This window comes from Mustela erminea, chromosome 7 (assembly GCF_009829155.1).
Source record: "Mustela erminea isolate mMusErm1 chromosome 7, mMusErm1.Pri, whole genome shotgun sequence".
NCBI lineage: Eukaryota > Metazoa > Chordata > Mammalia > Carnivora > Mustelidae > Mustela > Mustela erminea.
In genome coordinates this window covers 64,606,579-64,633,426 of record NC_045620.1, presented here as the reverse complement: position 1 = coordinate 64,633,426, position 26,848 = coordinate 64,606,579, and the positions used below count along the sequence as shown (strand labels likewise).

At 36.2% G+C, this 26,848-nt stretch overlaps 1 protein-coding gene across 4 annotated transcripts in view; it reads right to left on the bottom strand.

Moving 5' to 3' along the window:
- Positions 1–26,848, bottom strand: part of PREPL (prolyl endopeptidase like) — a 49,598-nt gene that overhangs the window by 15,910 nt on the left and 6,840 nt on the right. For 3 of the 4 annotated variants that reach the window (XM_032351868.1, XM_032351870.1, XM_032351871.1), the window contains 6 exons: positions 21,244–21,366; positions 19,505–19,571; positions 18,685–18,891; positions 16,863–16,998; positions 5,313–5,529; positions 4,525–4,710 (listed from right to left, as the gene is read on the bottom strand). In XM_032351868.1, the coding sequence (XP_032207759.1) occupies positions 4,525–4,710; positions 5,313–5,529; positions 16,863–16,998; positions 18,685–18,891; positions 19,505–19,571; positions 21,244–21,366 (936 nt within the window). The remainder of the gene's footprint in view (positions 1–4,524; positions 4,711–5,312; positions 5,530–16,862; positions 16,999–18,684; positions 18,892–19,504; positions 19,572–21,243; positions 21,367–26,848) is intronic. The other variant, XM_032351869.1, reaches the window with a different exon arrangement.

The following is a 26,848-nucleotide window of genomic DNA, read 5'->3' as shown; positions in this document are numbered from 1 at the left end:
ATTAAGTACATACTTATCAATAATTACTTTGAATATAAATGGACTAAATGCTTCTAATCAAAAGATATAGGGTGACAGAACAGATAAAAAACAAGACCCATCTACTTCTGCCTACAGGAAACTCATTTATTTTTATAAAAAGATTTTATTTATTTATTTGACAGAGACAGCAAGAGGGGTAATACAAGAGGGAGAGAAGGAGAAAGAGAAGCAGGCTTCCCATTGAGGAGGGAGTCCGATGTGGGGCTCAATCCCAGGGTCCTGGGATCAAGACCTGAGCCAAAGGTAGATGCTTAATGACTGAACCACCCAGGTGCCTCCACGAAACTCATTTTGACCTAAAAACACCTGCAGATTGAAAGTGAGAGGATAGAGAAACATTTATCATGAAAACAGATGTCAAAATAAAGTTGGAGCAGCAATACTTATAAAGAACAAAATAGATTTTAAAACAAAGACTGTAACAAGAGACAAAGAAGGACACTATATAATAATAAAGTGGACAATCCAACAAGAAGATCTAATAATTGTAAATATTTATGTACCCAACAGGGGAACACCCAAATACATAAAACAGTTGATAAGAAACGTAAAGGAACTAATTGGCAATAATACAATTATAGCAAAGGACTTTCATGCCCCACTTACATCAATGGACAGATCACCTAAACAAAAAAATCAATAAGGAAACACTGAATGACACACTGGACTAGATGGATTTAACAGATATATTCAGAGCATTCCATCCTAAAACAGTAGTATATACATTCTTTTCAAGTGCACATGGACCATTCTACAGAACAGATCACATATTAGGCCACAAAACTATCAAAATACCAACAGCATTTTTCACAGACCCAGAACAAACAGTCCTAAAAATTTTTTTTTTTTTAAAGATTTTATTTATTTACTTGACAGACAGAGATCACAAGTAGGCAGAGAGGCAGGCAGAGAGTGAGAGAGGGAAGCAGGCTCCCTGCTGAGCAGAGAGCCCGATGCGGGACTCGATCCCAGGACCCCGAGATCATGACCTGAGCCGAAGTCCTAAAATTTATATGGAACTATAAATGACCCCAAACAGCCAAAGCAATCTTGAAAAAGAAAAGCAAAGCTGGAGGCATCACAATACTGTACTTCGAGTTACATCACAAAGCTGTAGTGATCAAGACAGTATGGTATTGGCAAAAAAATAGACATATAGATCAGCAGAACAGAATAGAATCCAGAAATAAACCTACAACTATATGGTCAACAAAGCAGGGAAGAATGTCTAATGGGAAAAAGGTAATCTCTTGACTTCAACAAATGGTGCCAGGAAAAGTAGACAGCCACATGCAAAAGAATAAAACGGGACGGCTTTCATATACCACACACAAACATAAACTCAAAATGGATTAAAGACCTAAATGTGAGACCTTCAACCATTCTAGAAAAGAGCATAGGCAGCATCGGCTACAGCAACATCATTCTAGACAGGTACCCTGAGGCAAGGGAAACAAAAGCAAAAATAAACTATTAGGACTACATCAAAATAAAAAACTTCTGTACAGCAAAGGAAAAAATAAAACTAAAAGACTATCTACAGGATAGAGGAAGATATCTGTAAATGACATATACAGTAAAGAGCCAGTATCTAAAATAGGCAACTTATAGAACTCAACCCCCCCAAAAACAATGAAATTTAAAAAACGGGCAGAAGACATGAGTAGATGTATTTTTTAATCTTTTTATTAAAATGTAATGTATTATTTACATAAGCAGATATTTCTTAAAGAAGACATGGCCAACAGACATGTGAAAAGATGCTAATTTTCACTTATCAGGAAAATACAAATCAAAACTGCAATGACATATCACCTCATGCCTGTCAGAACCGCTTAAATCAAAAACAAAAACAGCAAGTGTTGGCAGGGATATGGAGAAAAAGGAACCCCACCCTCTTGCACTGTTGATAGGAATGCAAACTGGTGCAGCCACTGTGGAAGACAGTATGGAGGTTTCTTAAAAATTAAAAACAGAACTAGCCTACTACCAAGCAATCGCACTACTGGGTATTTACCCAAGTATACAAAAATACTAATTCAAAGGAATTCATGCACTCCTATGTTTATGGCAGCATTATTTACAATAGTCAAATTATGGAAACAGCCCAAGTGTCCGATGACAGATGAGCAGATAAAGATATGGTGAGTGTACACACACACACACACACACACACACACACACACACACACACGGATATTTTTCAGCCATAAAAAGAATGAAATCTTGCCATTTACAGCATGGATGGAGCTAGAAAGTATAATGCTAAGTGAAATCAGAGAAAAACAAATACCATATGATCTCCCTCATACATGGAATTGAAGAAAGAAAAGGAGCACAGGGAGAAAAAAAGAGACAAAGCAAGAAAGAGACTCAATATACAGTACTGGCAGTTACCAGAAGGGAGGTGGGTGGGAGCGGCGGGTGAAATAGGCGATGGGGATTAAGGAGTGCACACATCCTGACACATCCTGAGCACCAGGTGATTAAAATAAAAACGTAAAAAACAAAATAAAAAAAGACATGATGTTGTAATGGCAGCTAAAACCACAGTAACTGAGGCATATCTTTAAACTAGGAATATTTATAAAAAAATGTAAAGGTCATACTTAGTGAGAAGTCAAATTTTATCATAGTAAACTCTCATGACATTCCCAATTGCCTTGACATACAATTTTGCTGTAAGAAAAGCACTGCTAGAAATTATACATTCTTTCTCATCCCTATTTATATAGGCTATAATAAGAATAGATGTTCTCCCAGTTTCCCAATTGAAGAGGTATGGTTTTGGTGTCAATTAGCAAGTAAAAAGAAACTTTGGATCTAGTAGATGAAGGCAGTAGGAAAATCACTAACTTTAAATCACCATTTTTATTTTAAGGACAACTACACAGTCCTCTAAAATACAAGAGGTTATATTTGATAATTTGATTTTAGCTCAAAAATTTTGGTTCTTTTTGGAAACTCAGTATTTCTTACGTATACCATGATAACAACCTTGAAGCTAATTTCCCTGTGCCTTATCTCTGCTTGCTTTGGAGGAGTCTAAAATGGCCACCAGATAACTTCATGAAGTATAACCTGACTTCTCAACGCACTTCCCTGCCCCCAAACTTCAAATGTTCCTCCACTCATACCTTATGCATAAGTTTCTCATTTTGGAAGTCAAAGAATGTCAAATTATAGCTTCATTCTACATACATTTATTCTGCTTCAATAAAATAGAATTATTAGCAGTTTTCAGAACATTTTCTAACTTCTCCAGCTTAGAGCTTTATTTGATGGACTTTCTCATCCTAGAATATCATTTTGCTCTCTCTCGTATCTTTGGTTTATCTCAAATTCTACTTCCCGTACAAAAGCTTTCCTGGGTCCTCTCTGCCTCTCAGAGACCCATAGCACATTTTGTATATTTGATACCACTTATATAAACCCACAATATACTTAATCTTGGTGTACAGAAGTTCAGTAAACATTCAGTGAATTTACTGGAATTGCATTTTAAGAGACTCTGACAATACTGCAATTAGGGAGGTATAAGTGGTCAAATGGCTTAACAACTTTTTCCCTATCAAGTGAGATGGAGGCCTTTCCCCTTCCCTTCATCACCTGTTATCTGACCTACATGTTAATGCTGCTTTAGTACTGGGCAATGAGGTTGGCACTCACCAATTTTAACAAGTTCACTTGTGGAGGCAAACCATCATTCCTGGCAGCCACACGCAATACCAGCAAGTCAGTCATACTATCACAGCTATGCCGTAGAGGAGACAAATGCTACTCCCTCCCCCCACAAACCCTGACAGGTAAGAAAACTGGCAAAAAGAAGATGGTGCAGACATAATGGCGGAAATACAGTGGGCACAACTACTGTCCCTACAGGGGGGTGTGGAATGGAAGCAGCAAGCAGTGGTTGGTTAGGCACTAGCTGGCAAGTTGGCCTAAGCTATTAGCCAACCTAAAGTTGTAGAGATGCATGATATATAGAGATATAGAAAGAGAAATAGGACACTGAGCATTACTTCTGAAGTTCATGCTGTTAGACAGTATTTTTTAAAGATTTTATTTATTTATTTGACAGAGATCACAAGTAGACAGAGAGGCAGGCAGAGAGAGAGAGGGGGAAGCAGGCTCCCTGCTGAGCAGAGAGCCCGATGCGGGGCTCAATCCCCGGACCCTGGAATCATGACCTGAGCCGAAGGCAGAGGCTTTAACCCACTGAGCCACCCAGGCACCCCTGTTAGACAGTATTTTAAGTAAAACTTTTTTAAAAGTAAGGTTCTCAAAGAAAAATAAAAGCAAGGTCCTCTAAATAATTCTAAATAAACCTCCTAAATATGAAAAAACCAAGTATGCTATGTTTCCTTTAAATTAAACTTCTTTAAAGACAAAGTACATTGCTCTTATTCAAATTTGATGTTCTGGTAAACTAAACTCTACGGATTTTGATTGACAGTACTGTCTTTTGAAAGTTAAACATACCTTTAGAGACCGAACTGAATCATCAGCCAGACCAATGACATTAACGTAAAGTAGATTGCTGTGCTTCAGGAATAGAACACAGTGATCCTTAAACATGTCCAAGTCTACAACTTTGGTATTTCTCTTCATTGTGAAAAATAAATCCCAGTTCATAATAGCAGGGGTATCAGCAGCTGTTCTCATGAGCTGTACAGAACAAAGTCAGAAGAAATCTAGGTAACAAAACATGATGACTCCAGCACTCAGAAAACTAGACGATAAGAACACCAAAACTAGACCATAAAGAGCCAAAGAAATGAGCTGCGCAACAGGGCTGCAGTGTGACCATGATCATGTGAATGAGCCCAAGCTAGCCTGTCATGCGGTGAGACAGCATGGCCTAGTGCTTACCTTACAGCAATGAATGTTTCAATGAAGGCATCTGAGAAATGGCTTACTGGGACCAGAAGAACTGCCTAGCTGAAATCAATCCAAATTGCTAAATTATAAAATCATGAGCTTATAAAAGTTTGTTCTTTCAAATCATTTAAATTTGGCTTTGATAACTGATAAGATCAGGATAAAGTATGTTTCATTTACTAACCTTTTCAGGCACAATTACAATATGGAGAGGCATTATCTCTATAATGGAAGTGAAATAGGATTGGTTATGAATAAGAAGGTAGTATCAATTTCTACATGTTACCAAAAGCCTGCAAAACGGTTAACTCTTAGAGCATGGAATGTTGTTGATGGAAGTGTGACAATTTTTAACAGCTCAAATGGGTACACAGACAATCCAGGATTACCTTGAATTCTGTAGGCTCACCAACATTAGTGAGAATGTATAATTCATCATCTCTGTGTTCAACGTAGTAAAGGACTCCATGTATTCGCTTCTGGATAAGTACTGGTGGGTCCCAAGGGCTTAGGCCATCTATCAACCACACTTCAGAAGTAGTCTTGTTCATAATATTTATGGTGAGGAAACGACTGTCCTTTGTAAGATAAAGGAAAACAAAATAGCTGCATGTGCACGAGAGAGAGAAAGGGAGAGAGAGAGAAAAAAAAAATCCAGTAAATTTCTAGTGAATTTCAAATTACCAGAAAACCCAAGTAAATCTTTAGCTACCTTAAAGATGATATACAACTACCTTCTGTACATATGTTGATTTATAATGCAAATAGGAAATAAAAACTCCTTAGTGAATACTGCTTGTAAATTTAGAAAACTATTATTTTTCTCATTTCCCCCACCAAGGTATTTAAAATCATTTTTTCTCTAACACTTTATTATGAACATTTTTTGGACCTATAGAAAAGTTGAAAATGTCCAGTGAATATCCATACATCCACCACTGAAATTCAATTATTACCAAAAGTTTGCTATATTTCCTTAATCACATTATCTGTGCATCTATCAATCCATCTTTTTCTGAATGCATTTTAACATAAACTATAGACATCATCTAACTCTCAATCACATTAACAGTTTATAGGACTTCTTGCTGGGAAGAGGAAATAAACTTACTAGAGGAGATATGGAATTGTCATGAAGGAGAGAGGCAGAGTTTACTTTGTTCTTCTTCTGTAGGCATGTTGGCTTTTTGCCCCCTCTCAGTTTTTCCAACAAAACAAATAAAATAGAAATAACAATAATGGAAATAGGAAGAAGAACCCCTGCAATCTCAACACATTTAAAAAATTAATATAACTTCTACTTTTTTCTATTTTTCCTTCACGTTTATTTATATTTCATGCATTTGTTTTTGTTTTTTTTTTTTTTTTTTTAGATTTTATTTATTTATTTGACAGACAGAGATCACAAGCAGGCAGACAGGCAGGCAGAGAGAGGGAGAGGAGGAAACAGGCTCCCTGCAGAGCAGAGAGCCCGATGCGGGACTCGATCCCAGGACCCTGAGATCATGACCTGAGCCGAAGGCAGCGGCTTAACCCACTGAGCCACCCAGGCGCCCCTCATGCATTTGTTTTTATTAATTTATTTGTGAGAGAGAGAGAGAGTGCGTGTGCGCACACAAGCAGGCAGAGTGGCAGGCAGAGGCAGAGAGAGAGAAGCAGGCTCCCTGATGAGCAAGGAGCCCAATGCGAGATCCAATTCCAGGATCCTGGAACCATGACCTGAGCCAAAGGCAGTGGCTTAACTGACTGAGCCACCCACGTGTTCCTGCATCTCTGTTTTTAAATTAAAATTTTTTTTAAAGTATTGAAGTATAGTTGATACATAATGTTCTTTAAGTTCAGGTATACAATATAGTGATTAGACAACTCTATACATTACTCAATGTTCATCCCATGTGGTTACCATTTGTTACCGTAATTATTTACTTTTTTAAAAAAGATTTTATTTATTAATTTGACAGAGAGAGAGATCACAAGTAAGCAGAGAGGCAGGCAGAGAGCAGGGGGGAAGCAGGTTCCCCGCTGAGCAGAGAGCCTGATGCGGGGCTCGATCCCAGGACCCTGAGATCATGACCTGAGCCAAAGGCAGAGGCTTAACCCACTGAGCCACCTAGGCGCTCCATGTTACTTATTACAATATTATTGAGTATAATCCTTATGCTATGCTATATTTTCCTCTCCATGATTTATTTTACTCATGCATGTCTTTAAACTGATGTAAGTGAAATACAGATGCAATTTTGTATTCTGCATTTGCGACTTCACAGTATCTCTATCTCCCCCCAAATTCATTAGTCTTTAACCGCCCCCCCCAACTTTTTAAAGGTTTTTATTTATTTGACAGGAAGCGACACAGAGAGGGAACACAAGCAGGGGGAGTGGGAGAGGGAGAAGCAGGCTTCCTGCTGAGCAAGGAGCCTGATGCAGGGCTTGATCCCAGGACCCTCAATGACTGAGCCACCCAGGTGTCCATAAGCACAGTCTTTATGATGGTTATTTTTTTTTTTTTTTTGGTCAGAGAGAGAGCGAGCGAGAGCGAGCACAGGCAGACAGAGTGGAAGGCAGAATCAGAGGAAGAAGCAGGCTCCCCGCGGAGCAAGGAGCCCGATGCGGGACTCGATCCCAGGACGCTGGGATCATGACCTGAGCCGAAGGCAGCTGCTTAACCAACTGAGCCACCCAGGCGTCCCTATGATGGTTATTTTTAATGGCTACCTAATATTCTATCAGGTTGCACTGTCATAATTCTTAAAACTCTGGATTTCAGAGGCGCCTGGGTGGCTCAGTGGGTTAAGCCTCTGCCTTCAGCTCAGGTCATAATCACAGGGTCCTGGGATCAAGCCCCGCATCGGGCTCTCTGCTCAGTGGGGAGCCTGCTTGCCGCCCCCACCCCCGCCTACTTGTGATCTCTGATTGTCAAATAAATAAAATTAAATAAAAAAACCCACACCACCTCTGGATTTCAATGTTTCACTGTAATAAAGAATCTAACAGAAAACATATTCATGAAGACAGTTCTTCCTCCCTGACCTTAACAGTTATTTCCCTAAGACAAATCCTTAAGAATGGAAATACTAATTTATTTATTTAAAAGATTTTATTTATTTGACAGCAACAGTGGGAGAGGGAGGAGCAGGATTCCTGCTTAGCAGGGAGACCGATGGGGGGCTCGATCCCAGGACCCTGAGATCATGACTTGAGCCAAAGGCAGATGCTTAAGGAAATAGTAATTTAATGATACACAGTAATTTTTAATGACTCTTGATATATATATAATCAAATAATATCCCAAGAGCCTTATATTAATTCACACTGACCTACTGGATGGGTTTAAATGTTATGTTTACATATTTCCTTATTATAAAAGCAATCCATAATAAAAATATGGAGAAATACAAAGAAAGATGATAACCCTGGATCTCACTACAGAGATAAGCATGGCTAATATTTTAGTAAAATTCCTACTGCACTGGACATTAACACATTTGTCAATTTTATTTCTGTGATGTGTCTTTGTCCATTTTAAACTTGGGATATGGTTTACATTATTAGTCTATAAACATCTCTTCATAAATTAAAGATATTAATTTGTCCTTTTGCTGAAAATACTTTTTTCCATTTTGTCATCTGGATTTTATTAGTTTGTAATGGTTTCTGACTTGAAAGTTTAATATTTTAGGTAGTCAAGAATAATGTCACACCCTTTGTAATTTCTTCTATTGATTTTTTGCTTTGGGACTATTTCAATCAAACTGAGTACAGTACTTATATTGTCATCTAGGTTTTTTTTTTTTTAACTAAGTTTTATTTTATCAATGGATTCTTTAAATCTTTTAGGAATGTATGCTGATAGATGAAGTGATGAAAATTCTTTAAAGGGGGGTGGGGCAGAGAGAAAATCTTAAGCAGGCACCACAACCAGCATGGAACCTGATGTGGGGCTCCATCTCACAACACTGAGATCATGACCTGAGCTGAAATCAAGAGTGAGACACTCAACTGACTAAGCCACCCAGTCGCCCCTGATGAAAATTATTTTTCTCCAAATAGTATTTCCCACAGTATTAAAAAATAATACCCATCCAGGGGCAAAGAAATAAAAGCAAATAAAAAATATCTTCAAACAAATGAAAATAGAAATACAATATACCAAAACTTATGGGATACAGCAAAAGTACTTATGAGAGAGAAGTTTACTGTGATAAACACCTACATTAAGAAACATTTTGGGGTGCCTGAGTGGTGCAGTGGGTTAAGCCTCTGACTTTTGGTTTTGGCTCAGGTTGAGATCTCAGGATCATGGGACTGAGCCCCGCAATGGGCTCATTCTCAGCATGGAGTCTGCTTAAGTTCTTCTCTTCCTTTGCCCCTCCCCACAAGACTCTCTCTCTCTCAAATACATAAATAAATCTATAAATAAATAAATAGATAAATATTTCACATAGGCATGCCTAGCTGGCTTAGTTGCTATGAGTATGCACCTCTTGAGTATCAGGGTATTGAGTTTAAGCCCCACCTTGGGTGTGGCACCTACTTAAACAAACAAACAAAAACAAAAACAACAAAAAAACCCCCAAAACCCCTCCCCAAAAAAAGAAAAAAGGAAGAAATATCTCAAATTAACCAACTAATATTATGCCTCAAGAAATTAGGAAAAGAAAAAAATAAGCCAATGTTAGCAGAAGAAAGGAAATGCAACAAAGACCCGAGCAGAAGAGACTGGAAAAACAATAGAAAATATCAACAACACTAAGAACTGCTTTTTGAAAAGATAAAACCAAAAAACTTTTAGCTACAGTACACAAAATCAGAAAGAAAAAAGGACACATTACAACTGACACTCTAGAAATAAAAAGGAGTATAAGACTACCATGAACAATTATATGCCAACAAATTAAATAAACCTAGGAAAAAAATGAATAAATTCCTAAAAATGTACAACCTACAAAGACTAACTCATGAAGAAATAGAAAATCTAAACAGACCAATAAAGACACTGGTGAAATCTACCAAACATTTAAAGAATTAGCACCAATCCTTCTCAAATTCTTCCAAAAAAATTGAAGAGAAGGAAACACTCCCAAACTCATTTTCTCAGGCCAGTATTATGCTATTCAAAAGCCAGATAAGGACACTACAAGAAAACTACCGGATATCCTTGGTGAATATAGATAAAAAAGTACTCAACAAAATGCTAGCAAACCTAATTCAATTGCTTCTTGGCCTTTTGGCTAAGCTCAAGTCTAATTCAATAGGACGTTGAAAAGATTATTCATGCATGCTAAAAATCTGTGAGATATGAAAATGGTTCAACATATGCAAATCAATGAATGTAATACATTAATAGAATGAAAGATAAAAATCACATGATCTCAATAAACACAGAAAGCATTTGACAAAATTCAAAATCCGTTCACAATACAAATTCTCTCAACAACTGGATATGGAACGAATTTTACTCAACATTATAAAGCCCATATATGACAAGTCCACAGCTAACATCATATTCAATTATGAAAAGCTGAAAAGTTTTCTTCTAAGATCTAAAACAACACAAGGATGACCACTCTCACTACTTCTCATGAACACAAATACTGGAAATCTTAGCCAGAATAATCAAGCAAGAAAAAGAAATAAAAAGCATCCAAATCAGAAAGTTTCTGCAGGTGATATGATTTTATATATAGAAAACCTTAAAGATTCTGCTGTAGCAGTAATAAACAAATTAAGTTCAGGGTGTAAAACCAACATCTAGAAAAGAGCATTATCAGTGTTTTGATATACTAATAATGAAATATCTGAAAAAGATACACACAAACCACTGTCATTTAAAATAGTATCAAAAACAAATACTTAGTAATAAATTTAAAGATTTTATTTATTTATTTGACAGAGATCACAAGTAGGCAGAGAGGCAGGCAGAGAGGCAGGCAGAGAAGAGAGGAGAAAGCAGGCTCCCCGCTGAGCAGAAAGCCCGCTGCGAGGCTCAATCCCAGAACCCTGGGATCATGACCTGAGCCGAAGGCAGAGGCTTTAACTCACTAAGCCACCCAGGCGCCCCAGTAATAAATTTAACCAAGGAGAGAAAAGATCTATATATTGAAAATTTAGACTCTGGTGAAAGAAAATAAAGACACAAATAAATAGAAAGATATGCCATATTCATGATTGGGAAGAATGAGTATCACTAAAATTTCTAAACTACCTAAAGCCAACTATACACTGAACGCAATCTCTATTAAAGTCCCAAAGGCATATTTTACAGAAACAGAAAATACAATCCCAACGTTTGTACAGAACCACAAAAGATCCCGAACTGCCAAAACAACCCTGAGAAAGTAGTAGAAGGCATCACACTTTCTGATCTCAAACTATATTGTAAAGTTATAATAATCAGAACAATATTGTACTGACATAAAAACACACTAGGAGGTTCCTGGATGGCTCAGTCAGTTGAGCATTTGACTCTTGGTTTCAGCTCAGGTCATGATCTCAAGGTCAAGATACTGAGTCCTGTGTCAGGCTCTGTGCTTGGTGGGAGTCTGCCTGAGGTTGGTTCTCTTCTCACCTTATACCCCTCCCCACTACCCATGCTCTCCTTCAAATAAATAGATAAATGTTTAAAAAATATAGATATTTGGACCTACTGGAACAGAATTGAGGGCACAGAAACAAACCCCTGAATATATCCTCAACTAATACTGGATAAGGGAGCCAAGAATACTCAAAAGGGAACAGAAAATCTCTTCAATAAATTGTGTTGGAAAACTGGATAATCACATGCTACTGAAATTGCTGTGTTAATAAAACTAGAACTCTACCTTAACACTACTCACAAAAATTAACTTGAAATAGATTAAAGACTTTCAACTTAAGACCTGAACATATGAAACTCCTAGAGGAAAACATTGGAAAAAAGTTCCTTGACATAGAGGCCTTGGCAATGATTTTCTTTTTTTTTTTTTTTTAATGACACCAGAAGTACAAACAAACAGATAAATAAGTGGGACTAGATCAAACTAAGTTTCTACATAGGAAAAGAAGTGAAAAGGCAACCAACAGACTGGGATAAAATATTTACAAACCGTACATATATTTGATAAAGGGTTAACATCCAAAATATATAAAGAACTCCTGTAAGTCAAAAGCAAAACAAAAACAAACAAGTCTGATTTAAAAATGCACAGGAGACCTGACTAGACATTCCTCTGAAGGCATACAAATGGCCAATGGGTACATGAAAAGATGCTCGCCATCAGTTATCATTAGGGAAGTGCAAACCAAAATCACAGTACCACTTCACATACGTTAGAATTATAAAAAAAAAAAAAACCAAAAAACAAAAAAAACCAAGTGGGAACTGATCTTAGTGAGGATGTGGAGAAAAGGAAACCCTTGTGTACTGCTGGGGAGAATGGAAACTGATACAGAGATTACAGACCAGAAAAGTAAGGTTCCCTAAAAAATTAAAAAAGGAGAGGCACCTGGATGGCTCAGTTGATTAGGCATCTGACTCTTGGTTTCGTCTCAGGTCATGATCTCTGGGTAATGGGATCAAGTCACATGTTAGGCTCTGTGCTCAGCAGGAGTCTGCTTGGATATCTCTCCCTCTGTCTCCCTCTCACTCTCTGCTGCTCATCTGGCCCATAAAAATTCTCTCTTAAGTAAATAAAATCTTAAAAAAAAAATTAAAAAAGGAACTACCAAACTACCACATGATTCAACAACCCCACTTCTGGTACTATCTAAAGGAAATGGAGTCTGGGTCACAAAGAAGTTACCAGCACTCCTAAGTTTATTACAGTATTAGTAATACTACCTAAGTGTCCACAAATGGATGAATAAAGAACGAACACACACACACACACACACACACACACACACTGTGGAGTATGATTCAGCCATGAGAAAAGGGAAATTCTGCCATTTGCAACAACATGGACTGACCTTGAGGGCATTATGCTAATAAGTCAGACAGAAAAAGACAAATATCTTATGACATCACTCATATGTGGAATCTACAAAAGCTGAACTCACAGAAACAGAGTAGTAGAATGGTGGCCAGGAACTGAGAGCTAGGTGAAATTGGGAGATAATGGAGAAAGGGTACATACCTTCAGTTATTTATTTATTTGAGAGGGTGAGCCAGAAGGGAGAGGGAGAGAGAGAATCTTAGGCAGGCTCCATACCTAACGCAGGGCCCAGTCAGAGCCCAATGTGGCGCTTGATTTCACAACTCTGAGATCACCACCTGAGTGGAAACCAAGAGTTGGACGCTTAACTGAGCCACCCAGGCACCCAAATATCTTTAGTTATAGAAGATGAATAAGCTCTGGGATCAGATGTCCAGCAATGGTGACTACAGAATTAGCGTAGTCATGTACTGGAAAGTAGCCGAGACGGAAGACTTTAAATGTTCCCACCATATATAAAAAAGGTGGTAATTTGTGAGGTGACTGAGATATTAACTACCTCTCTTGTGTTAATCATTTTGTGATAGGTATAACATATCAAATCAACACATACACCTTAAACTTTTTATATATATCTCAATAAAGATAAAAAAGGTAAATTTTAAAAAAAGGCACGAGTGCATTAACAAAGTTACAGAATAATACCAAAGTACTTTCAATTCAAAAAGAGAGAAGACAAGGAATGTAAAGAACTAAGGTCAATCCATTTTCCCATTTACTTCTATTGATATTTATTTTTAAACTTAAAATATATTTTACCTCTGATTATGAAAATAATTATGCTCACTATGAAAAATAAGTTGACATCATACTACATACTCACTTTTTTTCACTTAGCACAGTAATACATTTTTTAATTAGTTTTAATTTATGGACTTAGTAACAACACATACTCTTTTTTTTTTTTTTTTTTTGAGTAAATGTGACTCACAATGTTCCATTAGTTTCAGGTGCACAACAAAGTGATTTGATAAGCTTACATGTTATGCTATGCTTACCATAAGGCAACACACACTTTAAATTCTGCTATATACTAAGAATTCAATGGTTCAATGGTACTCACAGTCATCACTGGACTAGGGTTTTAGTTTGAAAGAAAAGTGCACCATTTACTCAATTAATAGGCTAGATGAGTGGCAGTAATACAGGCCTGGTATCCTAGTTATCAATAAAGACATAAAAGTGACTAAGTCTCTGCTCATAATCTAGCAGTTCTAGGCTGTCTTATGAATTTACATGTAGGGACCATGCTATAAGGCACAAAATCAACTTCAATTTTAATAAGAAAACAGGTCTTTTTATTAATTACCCTGGTTGCAATCATTATGCCTACATGGGTAGCAAACTCGAATTTTCCCATTCTGTAGTATTACTGGATATGTAAGTGATGAGTTTGAACTGATTTGCAAGGATTTTTAATTTGTATAAATACATTTAAAAGATAGGTATACTCAAAAGTATGAAAGAACGGTAGAAACAAAAAAACTCAGAAAGACTTTTGGAATTAATATGCGAGTATCATTATCCAAAGCCCAAAGCATTACCTAGGTAAAACATTACCAAGGATACTGAATGAAACTGAACAAGAAATGGCTTGTCCAAGATCAAACAGTCTATAGAAGAAATAAGACTAGAAGCATCTGCCACATCAAGGAAAAGGGGCCATTCCAGGCTAATTCCATTTCTCACACAAGAATTTAAGTTTTACTACAAAGGAAGAACAGAATCAAGTGCCAGAAGATGAAGGTATCTATTTTTTTCTAATCAACTGTATTATTTCTTTTTTCTTTTTTTCAACTGTATTATTTCATGTAGATCTTTAACATCTCTATATTTTAAAAGACTTAATTTCTAAAAGAAGCTAAAGGTCTACCTCTAAAATTCCCTTTACTTGAAATTTCTAAGATGTTAAATGTTTGGTGTAGCTTAATATATTAGAGGTGACCCTGAGTTGTCCTTACTGGGATCTTTGGGGTTTAGACCCCCAGTCTCCAATGACCACGCCAGTTTCAGTAATCTTGCAGGTTTTTCTAATTTAGCCCTGTTCTGGCCTCCAGTAATAGAACCAAACTGTAAATCATATAACGAATAGCATTTGTACCCGTGATGGTTTTTAGTGGTGGTGAGGGCGTTGTTGTTTTTTCAGTGACTTAAAAAGTGGGTCTCCTAATTCTGGTCAGAACTTTCCTTTTGGAGTCTTTATAATTCTGCTTTCCCTAGAATGTGTGAAATTAAATGGTTCTGGAAATATTTGAAAATGGAAGAATATACAACAATCTTTAAGAAGAGTGGAGAGGCATTTTCCTTGAACATGATTCTCAGAGGCATTCTACTATCAAAACTGAAAGCTACCTTTGAACAACCAAATTTACTCACACAATGGAAACAAAGCAGATGGAAGAATCTGGCTTGTAAGGGTTCTTCTTAGGCACACTGATGAAAATACCTTTTTAAAAATCAGGTACCCCAAACTGAGACAGAGGCAGGTAAATGGAAATTACACACTTTGGTGAACTTTACTATGAGAACAGAAAACTAAACCCTGAGGATCAAAGCAAATACAGTAAATAAGCAGCTCTGTGTTTCAGAAGTTCTTTGGAGAACTTTACTCCATTTTCTCATTAGGTATGCTGCTCTTACCTTTTGGTCCTACCCTCTGAATTTGGGGATTATAAAGTGTTAAGAACTTACAAACTAGTCTGTGTTGTAGATCAGGGTTCTGAATGTCAAATGAGCCTTAACCATAGAGGGTTAGTTCCTTATTGGGCAGAAAAGCATGAACAAGTCAAATAGCTTCCACTTAATCTTAGAAATTAGGATGGTACCAATATATGCCAAACAAGTATCTTCTTTAAGAGTATAGCTTACTGTGTTAATTTTGAGCTTCATTCACAAGATGGCTAATGGTTTGTAATCATAAGTTATTGATAAAACGTAATTACTAGTTTAAACTATCATCTCCCCAAAAGATATCCTTGATGAACAGCACATAAAATGGTAGAATTATATGAATAAATAGTTCTGGTAATTTCTCATCAAAAAATTATCATCAGAGGGTGGGAAAAAGGGCAATGATAGCATTACTAGACCAAGAATGCTAGTTCTATGGGCTGGAATAACGGAACTTCTTTAGACCTCAAATTCTCAATATAAACTGGAGGCCATATAAGATTTTCATTAAGATCCTTATCAGTTCCGAAATTGCATGAAATGATGGGTTAATTTCTTGTTTTGAGTATCAACTTCACTGACATGGATGTCATTTTTTTTCTTATAAAATCTGTCCAGACATTGTCCAAGCTATACTGTGAAATGACATATAAGGTGATAGAATCCTGGTGTTAGGGAAAATTTATTTCTCATAAATCATTTGGAAAATATATCTGGGTAAGAGTCAAGGGATTTTGCCAGATAAACTTATTGTCATTTCCTTCCAAGCCTGCTAAGTGGCAATATGAGGCATGAGTCCTAGATTATAAGGAAGTAAAGAGAATTAGCTTTAGGAAGGAATTACCAAAATACTGGGGAGAGCAAAATTTAAAGATCAGTGGACATCATGGCTCAAAGTAAAACAATTTAAAAGGTAGATAATTTATTTGAAATGAGTAGTGAATTCTGAGCAACTGACACCATGGTATTCCAGTTATGGCTTATAAAGGACTTAAAAATGTATTATGATAACACTACTAAAGATTTAATTAACAGCCCTTTTCACAGCCCCCAGAGAATATTAAAAACTTAGTATCTGCAGTCTAATGGTGTATGTATGTTCACTGTGGAGTCTGAATATGAGTAGATTCCAATTTTAAATCCAAACAACTAATAAAAAGAATGATTACGTTCATCTTAGCCTATTATTACACCTGGTTCTAGCTAAAATCAACATTTTATGTCAACTAAGAACAGCACTTTAGAAAACTGGAGAACAGCCCTGGAGAAAAAAATTTAATAGCATTATTCTAGTACCTTGGGTCCTTTTCTGTGTAAAAACGTTCATTACGTTTGTTATCACCAAAAGTTGCTCGATACACATCGTGGCAGCGAAGGTTCCTCTGGAAAGTATAGAATAGGACATCTTCCTCTTCTTCATCCTTAACCCATTCTGAAAGAAAATAAAGAATTACATTTACAGTTGAAAAAAGGGCACAGTGCATTCAAATTTTGAGTGCCACAAAAAGAGATATTTACAAGTCATTCCTGGAAATGTAAAACTGAACACAAGTTTGATTAGCGCTAACCAATGTTATACAGAAGTCAAAGAGCTTTCTGGAGAATAAAATATCACTACATCAATTTCAAGTAGTTCTCATTCTCAAGTTTCTAAATAAGAGTTGTGTTCAGTATCTCAGAGTCACATGCTTACAGGAGATAAGTTATGTTTACATCTATAATCTCTAACTTTGAGTCTAAAGAAACACTGGATCACATTCTCTCAGGCCTATCTACTTTCTGTCTGTCCTCAATCCACAGAAATATCTCAAACTACCAAAAACATTTTAATGCTGGAGTTTTCTTGATCTTACCAGAAGCTGTCTAGGAAGTTTTCAAATGATCACATGACTGCCACCTGGCTGACAGTGACTGTAAGACATCATTGTATAATATGCATCTTGATTTTAGAGAGGTTAAAATGTACAAGATGTATGTCTCAGGGTGCCTGAGTGGCTCAGCTGGTTAACATCCAATTCTTGATTTCAGCCCAGGTCATAAGATCTAGCCTCACATGGAGCCTGCTTAACATTCTCCTTCCCTCTCTCTGCCCATCCCCTCGCAAAGTTTGTCTCAGAATAAATTATACTATAATTTCAATTCACTGCAAAAGCATTTAGTTATTAAACAATGGGGAAAATTATGGCAGAAAATGAAAAGGGAGGATAAGCTATAAATATATGTATCATTCAGTGATAAAAGATAAAATTCGAAGTTCGTTCTCTGAATCAAAACATCACTTCTGGGGTGCCTGGGTGGCTTAGTGGGTTGAGCCGCTGCCTTCGGCTCGGGTCATGATCTCAGGGTCCTGGGATCGAGTCCCGCATCGGGCTCTCTACTCGGCGGGGAGCCTGCGTCCCTCTCTCTCTCTCTGCCTGCCTCTCTGTCTACTTGTGATTTCTCTCTGTCAAATAAATAAATAAAATCTTAAAAAAAAAAAACACATCACTTCTACTGATGAGTAAGTTAGTTCAACAGGTGCCAAAGTTTGACAGTGACCTTGGGAAATTTAAAAAATTAAAAATGCCTAAATTTAAAGTTAAGTAACATATTAAGATACAATTTATCTTAAATGTATCTGAATGGTATATTTGCAAAGAGCTACTGATCTATTGAAATATACTGTGCAGCTTGGATTCTGACTGTAATACTTTAAAAAATATGAACATTAATTTGGATAGACAATTAAAGGAAAGTCTCCCAAATAAGAGACACAAAGGAGGGACGCCTGGGTGGCTCAGTTGGTTGGGCAGCTGCCTTCGGCTCAGGTCATGATCCCAGCGTCCTGGGATCGAGTCCCACATCGGGCTCCTTGCTCGGCGGGGAGCCTGCTTCTCCCTCTGCCTCTGCCTGCCATTCTGTCTGCCTGTGCTCGCTCTCTCTCCCTCTCTCTGACAAATAAGTAAAATCTTAAAAAAAAAAAAAAAAGAGACACAAAGGAAGCTGTGGAGTCCATAGGGATAAATGGATTAGGCATTCACCTTCTCATTCACATGGACAAGAAAAATGTTTCAAAGATGTGGACAATTCTTTTCAGTTGCCTTTTTAACACAGAAGACTGTTTTGTTTGGTAGCTTACCCAAACTGGACACATTTGGGAAAGAGGCTTCCATTACAGGCTGATCACTGAGCTTCACAACTATACAGGTAGATGCTTCAGAATCTTCAGTTCTTATCTTAGCAGCTACGTATTTTTCATCAGGAGCAACTCTGATACAATCAATGAAGGGCTGGTCTAATTTAAGTTCCTCCAAATTGAATAACACTTCATAATTATCATTATCTGCTGCATAAAGAAAAGTATGAAAGTGTTAACTCTACAAGATGTACTTAAAAAAAAAAAATCTTTAAACTGTATTTCAATGTCTTGAATTAGAATTTCCCTTCTATGAGAGGCTTACACTCCAGCTTCCTTCAGGATTGACAGCAGCTTGATTTGCATAGAAGCTGGTATTTATTTATTTATTTATTTTTTGAAGCTGGTATTTACTTAATATTAGTCTATGCTACTCAATATTATTCTATAAATCAGCCTGATATTATTTCATAGATATAGTCTTGTATTTATAGACCACGGAGAAACTAGAGAGTTAACAAACAGAATGTAAATGGCATTGAATAATCTATGCAAAAGGCCCAGCATACTATTTGGGATATAGGAGATGCTCAAAAAATACTGGATCCCACCTCCATTCAAGCTTTTGGGTATAGCTGTTAACTGTATCTTGAACAAACCCAGAAATTAACTAGTCATTTTTTTTTAATGTAGAAATAATCTAAAAAAAATGCATACTTTCTATACTTTCAAGAAATTAATACTGAATTTCTTATGAAAAAATGTAAAATACAAAAAATCAGAGTATGTTAGGGGGGAAAAAAAAGGAAAAACTATGGTGTACCTTCTTCATCTTTGGAACGAACCAAGCAGCAACCTTCTTGATAATAAACGAAACCACCATGCTTAACCTGACAAAGAAAAAAAAAGGTTTATTTAATAATTAATTTAAACAATTTTATTAACTGTTTGATGGTCTGACCATTTAATTTTTTTAAAGACTTTTTGTTTATTCATTTGAGAGAAAGGATGAGAGCACAAGCAGGGAGGAGAGTCACAGGGAGAGGGAGAAGCAGGCTTGAACCCAGGATCCTGAGATCACGACCTGAGCCGAAGGCACATGCTTAAAAGACTGAGCCACACAGGAGCCCCTGGTCTGACCATTTAAGATGAAGAAGAAAGGAGATCTTTCCTAAAAAGCAGACCCATGTCTATGAATGAACACATAAAAAATATAAAATGGATCACTTTTTACAATACAGTAAGATATGGTTTTCATACATTCACAATCGCTGGAAGAGTTTCTAATACATAAATGTAAGAGGCAACAGAGAGAAGGCATAACAAAACCTCTTATGACGGTTAACAAACTGGTAACAAACTTTAGTTATATTTTGGGAGTATCTGACATCCCTATGGTGGGATTCAGTTAACAAAAGACTGAACAGCATCTTTAAGGTAATCTAAAATGAGGCAGACAAAGAAAGAGTGGTTCAGATTAGTCTGGAAACACAATAACCTGATGAGATGCTTTCCTCTAAAATACGCAGTCACCACCAACTGTCCTGGTTTCAATTTTATTTTTTTAAAGAAAGATTTATTTATTTGAAAGACAGAGTGCAAGTAAGCAAGCAGGAGGGAGGGCCAGAGGGAGAGAGATTCTCAAGCAGACTCTGCACTAAGCATGGAGCCCAAGACAGGGCTCCATCTCATGACCCCGAGATCATGACTCAAGCTGAAATCAAGAGTACAACACCCAACCAATAGCACCATCAAGGCGCCCCTCAATTTGATTTTATACAAAGCGTCTTATGGGCTGACAGATATACACAATTTGAGACTGAGAGACTATTACCCAATATGTAAATAGTACTCTTGTCTAATACCTACATGGTATTAATTAAATTAATCAAATGAAATTGATTGATTGGTATGACTTCATCATATTCAAGCCTAAAACACATTTATTACCTGCTAAATTAATGAGTTATTTTGAATCTGGAATTCCTGATTCTTAACCTACTGTTATTTCCACTATACTATGAATGTGATTTTCATTTTAAGCTGTGGTTCTGTTTTCCAGTCTTACTGAAAAAGTTGCAACATGCCATGTCAATCTGTTTCAACTGGTTATTTATGACTGTGGTAGCACCATTAAATGGTCAATTACTTGGCCTTCATGGTATTATACTACTTAAAGTATACTTCCTCTTGTTACAAAAAAAGTGTAGATACAGCAATCAAATACTTTTCAAATTAAAAAAAAAAATGACGGCTGATGGTTTCATATGAACTTCTCCTTGGAATTATTTAAAACATTTTAAAACAGAAATAATTGTTTCCAAAAACCAGAATTAACAAAGTAACTTGGAAGTTCATTTTGATTTTGAAATTCATTTACAGTTTACTTCAAAAATCATACTCTGCTTATTCTTTGTTGTTTAAGTTTTTCAGCATAAAGGCAAAAGCAGTTTTTACTTTTGTTGTGGGATTATGTCTAGAATAACAAAGTACTTCATTTGCATCCTAACTGGTAATATCAGATTAAAAAAAAAAAAAACCCAAAACATAAGGATATCCTACCTCTGCATTGATGATTTCATATTCTTCTTGTGGCTGTGTTTCTAACTTTGTTCTCACTTTTTCGAATGCGTCCATGTTTTCTGAAAGTGATTTTTCGTTTTCTTGTTTAATTGGCAGAAAATCCTGGAAAAAGTTTTACTGGTATGATCATAATATTTCAAACTAGAAAGAAAAAAACCTTTGCTTTTCCGAGATCATCCCTATTTCTTTTTCATGCAAGTACTACAAGGGTAGGTCTATACCTATGAAATGATATGCATTTCACAGATCTTAAATGCTTTTTAAAAAGTCTTTTATTTATTTATTTTTGAAGATTTTATTTTTAAGACTTTTAAAGATTTTATTTATTTGATACAGAGAGAGCACACATGCAGAAGGAGGGGCAGGAAGAGGGAGAGGGAGAAGCAGGCCTCCCATAGAGCAGGGAGCCCAATGTGGGGCTTGATCCCAGGACCCTGGGATGATGACCGGGGCCAAAGGCAGCTGCTTAACCAACTTAGCCACCCAGGAAACAAATGTTGTTTCTTAAGCTCTTTTTCATTTAAAAATGTAAACAAAGAAAATAAGGTGAACACCTGATGGCTATACTATTAACTTAAGCTTAACAGAAGCACTAAAAAGCACTGGAGAATATTTAGATCTACTAGAAAGGCTTATACAAAACTAAGCAGTAAAGGAAAGGATGTTTACATATTTAATACTCTGGGGTAAGAGGGAGAAAAAATGTTTACTGAGTTATAAAGTACTACAATACCTCCTATAAAAGGAGAGAAACTTCAAAGGGAGAGGAAGACATTATCTTTATTAATAAATGTTCACTATTATTTTTATACATAGTAAGAATTATAAGAAATATGTCTTACTTTATATCTTCATTAACCATAATTTTCTTCTCTCGCGGGGACAAGGAATCCCCCAAATAGAACAGTTTATCAGGTCAAAAAGTTAATACTTCATAAGTAAAACAAAACTTTAGGTTTAAGGAAAAAGTAATATGTTTGCTGTATAAGCAGAGTAAGAAAATAGTGGACAATTAATGAACATGAGTAGAGACACAGATTAAGCCTTAAGAAGCATTCAGTGTCTTCATTGGAAGTATGTAATAAGCTAAGAGCTTTAGATGACCTCTGGTGAGCATGAAAATGCCACATGAATTATTATAATTTGGGTAAGGCAAAACCCCACTTATCAAATCACAATACTTGACAGGTTTGCCTTGGTTATGCAGAAGAATTCTAACCAAGATTTTCAACATCAGCTTTCTGCCAAAGATGACAACTGTATAGTGATTTGTGCCAGAGGGGCACTAAACTGTTGGTAAGGATTTCTAACAGCTGGTAAATATTTATTGCACAAGTGTGTCCATGATACTTTACCAACACTGTAGAGAATGTAAGCTATAAATACAGTTTACATCACAAAGAGTTTACCATCTACAATTAAACGCAAGAGTAGAAATACCACCCAAACAAATTAAATGGAAAAATGATCATTTTCATGAATTACTTCCTTTGGACTTTGAGATACTTTATGATTTGGATTAGATTCCACTTATGAACAATTGTTATGGTAGTCTCATTCAGTCTCTACTTTAACCATATACTTAATACGCTTGAGTAATTAGTTGAAATCCAAACACTGGAGGCTCTTATGTTTTTCATCTATTTCTTACCATTTTCACAAAATCTAGAATTGATTTTTAGAGTCGTGAGGTAAAGTATCAATAACTTCCTATTATCATCTGAAACACAGATCAGAAGATCACTAGAAATCTATCCTGAAACTATAACTTAGCAGTAGGAACTGCCTTTCCATTGCCAGATAACCTTGCTTATTTGGTCTGTAATTCCGCTGGAACCTTTGAAGTAGAGTCAGGGTAGCTATGAAGAGTACCTCTTTCTACCTTGCAGTTTCTAGCACATTCTGTGTCATGGAGGTGGGCCCTGCAACTTTTAAATAATCATTCTTCTTTTTTAAAAATACCCATTCTTATAGAGCCATGGCCAATGCAGGACTAAAGGCAAGAGAACTGTAGGAACAAGGGAACAATACCTGTCCTCTTAGTCAAATTTATTTTACTTTCTTGATTAACCTTTTTCTGGGTCAAAAATCCAAATAAACTGAGCTAATCTGAACCAAAATAACCCTGCAAGCAAAGAGGACTTTTAACTGCTTTAATAAAATGGAGGTAGAATTTGGAGCTTTATAAATAATTCCTCAAAAGGAATTACTCCCAGGAAAACTGAGATTTTATATAATATTCATAAATCCAAAATACTCCATATCCAAGTTGTTTTTGCTTTTAAATCTGTCCCAACAATACCCAGTGGGTATTTTAAGCTTTCATTTCAATGCTAGTTAGCATTATCACTAGAGTACACAGCTAAACCTATCTATTTTAGCCAAGTATCTTAATACATTAATAGTCTACTGGTTTGAAGGGCATATACTACCTAATGGAGCTGAAGTGAGGACAGCTTTAAAATTTTAAGGTTACATGAAAAGTATCACTCCATTAGAGGAAAAAGGCACTCTTTGCTACTTCCAGGTGACCTGTCATAAAACCATTTTAACAATGAAACACATGAAAACAGGAGGATAGAATATGTAAACTTCCTTATAGCAAAAATGAATTCTAAAGACAGAAAAATTACACAGAAGAAACACACTGGACAGCTTTTAGTCAAGATGGTACCATTAATATATGTCTAATTCCAAGTCCAGGGCAGAAGAGCGAAAAACAGGCTTGTCAGAAAGCAAGCAAATGCCCAAAGCTTAATGGAGAGGTGTTAAAAGGGCCAGTTTGTAGAGGTTCCTATATTTGGGAAAATTTGAGCATCAAAAAGAATAATGATTATAACTGATACTACCCTGAAAAATATAAAAATTCATAGTAATTTGAAAACAAGCCAAAACAAAAAACTCCAAACATACCAAACTAGAATTAAAAAAAAAAGAGGGTTCAACAAAAAAAGAAAACTTTTCTTTACAGAGTAGTATCAGCTAATAAATGTAGAAATAATAGAGTCAGAATATCATTAGCAACCCTAGTGACAAGTGACTAGGGTAAAGATCATCAATTACTGTTAAACATATTAGGTGAAATGATGTTCGGTAACACAATGCTCATGCAGTACCAAGTACTACCCTACTGACTACCTACTTAGTAACTGCAAAGAGAATAAGGCCCCTTTACTGATGGAGAGAACCAGCAATTATCACCTTAACCAAAATTATCAAGCTTTACATGATTAATAGTGGGATGAACTGACATTATAGGTCTCCTGAAATATAACATGAAGCGTTTCAATTTAAGAATAAAGAAAGTAAACCTAAATGAAGTAGAAGAAACAGAATAAAGTGATCAACTAGAGAAGATCAACAAAATAAAAAGCTCAATGCTTTTTATTTTTTTATATTTTAAAAAAAGTTGGTCCTCTGAAAAATGTACAAGATATTTTTTAAAAAGTACTAAAAAAGACATGTGGAAAAACAACAGATTAAAAAAAAACCCACAATAAAGTTCTTCATGCCTATACATTTGAAAAAACAGATAAAATGAATAATTTTCCAGAAAATAAATGAATTATCCAAACAGATAAAAACAGAAGGGCTATATAAGCCAGTAACTATCAAAGAAATTAATCTGGTAATCAAGTGTCCTCTTCTTAAAGAAGACACCAAACCCACATGCTTTCCAAGATAGCTTTCTGACATCTTCAAGGAACAGTTTTCTCATATGCTAACCAAGAAAAAAAATGTCAATTATTTAAAAGTACTCAACTTACTTTATGAGGCAAATATTATTTGACACCAAAACTAGACAATGACAATGTACTACAATTAAATATTAATCTTATTGTCAAACATGGACTAAAAAAATGGAAAATAAAATACAATGAAACAATGTATTTTTAAAAAGCACAAAACAAAAATAGTAAAGTAATAATAAAACCCTATGTGACCAAGTAGGGCATATCTTAAGAATGAAAAGATGGTTCAGCATTAGAAAAATCTACTAATGTAATTTAACACAAATAAAGGAGATAAATCTTAGGGCCAGTTCCATTAATGCAGAAAAAAACAGAAAATAAGACACTTTAAAAACCTTAAATTAAGAACAAAGAATTTAGAGAAATTAGGAACTTCTGACTTGATAAATGGTTTCTTTGTTGTTTTACACAGGACCATATTAAAATCTGTCATTAACATACCTGAAGTGTATTCATATTAGTACACATCTTATTTAGTATCCATGAAACACTTCTCAGTAATCTTAATTATACTCACTTAAAATTTCTAGTTCTATTTACTGTTTCATTATTCAATGGTTTCCTATGCCCCTTGCTTCCAATTCCTTTCCTCCTTTTTCTTGAGCCCCCTAAGATTTCTGCCCTTTTCGTTCCACTGACTACTCTTGTCAAAGTCACTGATGGCCACAGCACTGCAAAATACATACGTTATTCTATGCACTCCTATTACTTGACCTATAAGCATCACGATACAATTGATAACTTCCTTCTCCTGAGAACACCTTTTCACTTGACTTCCAGGACCCCTCATTCTTACTGTTTTCCTCCTATTTCACTAGGCCTTCTCAGTCTCCTTAACGGTTCCTGTATCTACTTCCTGGCTTCTTAACATCAGCATGCCCCGGACCACTTCTTCATCTGCCATCTGCATTAATATCCTCAGTGATCTCAATCAGCCTCATGACCTTAAATGCAATTTATATGCTGAGGACTCCCAAATTTAGATCTCTACCCTGAACCTTTCCCCTGCACAAGCTGAACCTGTGTATCCAACTGACTACTCAACCTTTCTACTTAGATCACTAATAGGTATGTCAAAAAATGTCCCAAACCAAACTTCCAATCTCCCCATGTACCCTCTCCCCCAACAAAACTCTGCTTCTTCTATCACTCCTATCCTGATAAATGATAATTCTATCCTTCTAGCTGCTCAGGTTTAAAACCACAGTCTTCTCTGTCTTTCTATCTTGATACAACCAGGTATCTTTTCAACTTTTAAGATTTAGAATCTGACTACTTCTTTCTCTGTACTGGTTTACTCGGTCTGTACTGTTATCCTTTCTCCTTTGGATAAGGAGAAAGCCTAAATGCTGTTCCTGCTCCTGTCTTCCCAGGCTATTTTCAAAAAAAGAGGCAGAGTGAGCCTAAAGTCAGATCATATCACTTCTTCACTGAAAGCCCTCCCATGATTTCCCATCTCACTCAAGAGGAAAAGCAAAAATCTTTGCAATGGTCTAGAAGGTCCTAATTCCATGACCTTGAGGACCTCATCTACTATGACACTCTTTCCACGCTCACTTACTCTGAGCCACACTGGTCTCTTTGCTATTGCTTGAATATGAGTGGCTTCCCCCTACCTCAGTTTCTTAGAACATGCTATGTCCTGTGCCCAAACACCTTCTTCAAGCTATTGCTCAAATGTTACCTTATAGTTAGGCCTTCTCTGACCATCCTATTAAAATAACAATCCTCCCTATCTCAGTATGGCCTATTCATTCTTTCCCTGTCTTATGTTTCACTATCCCTACTGTCTCTGACATACTTTATGTTTAATTCATATGCATCATTGTTCT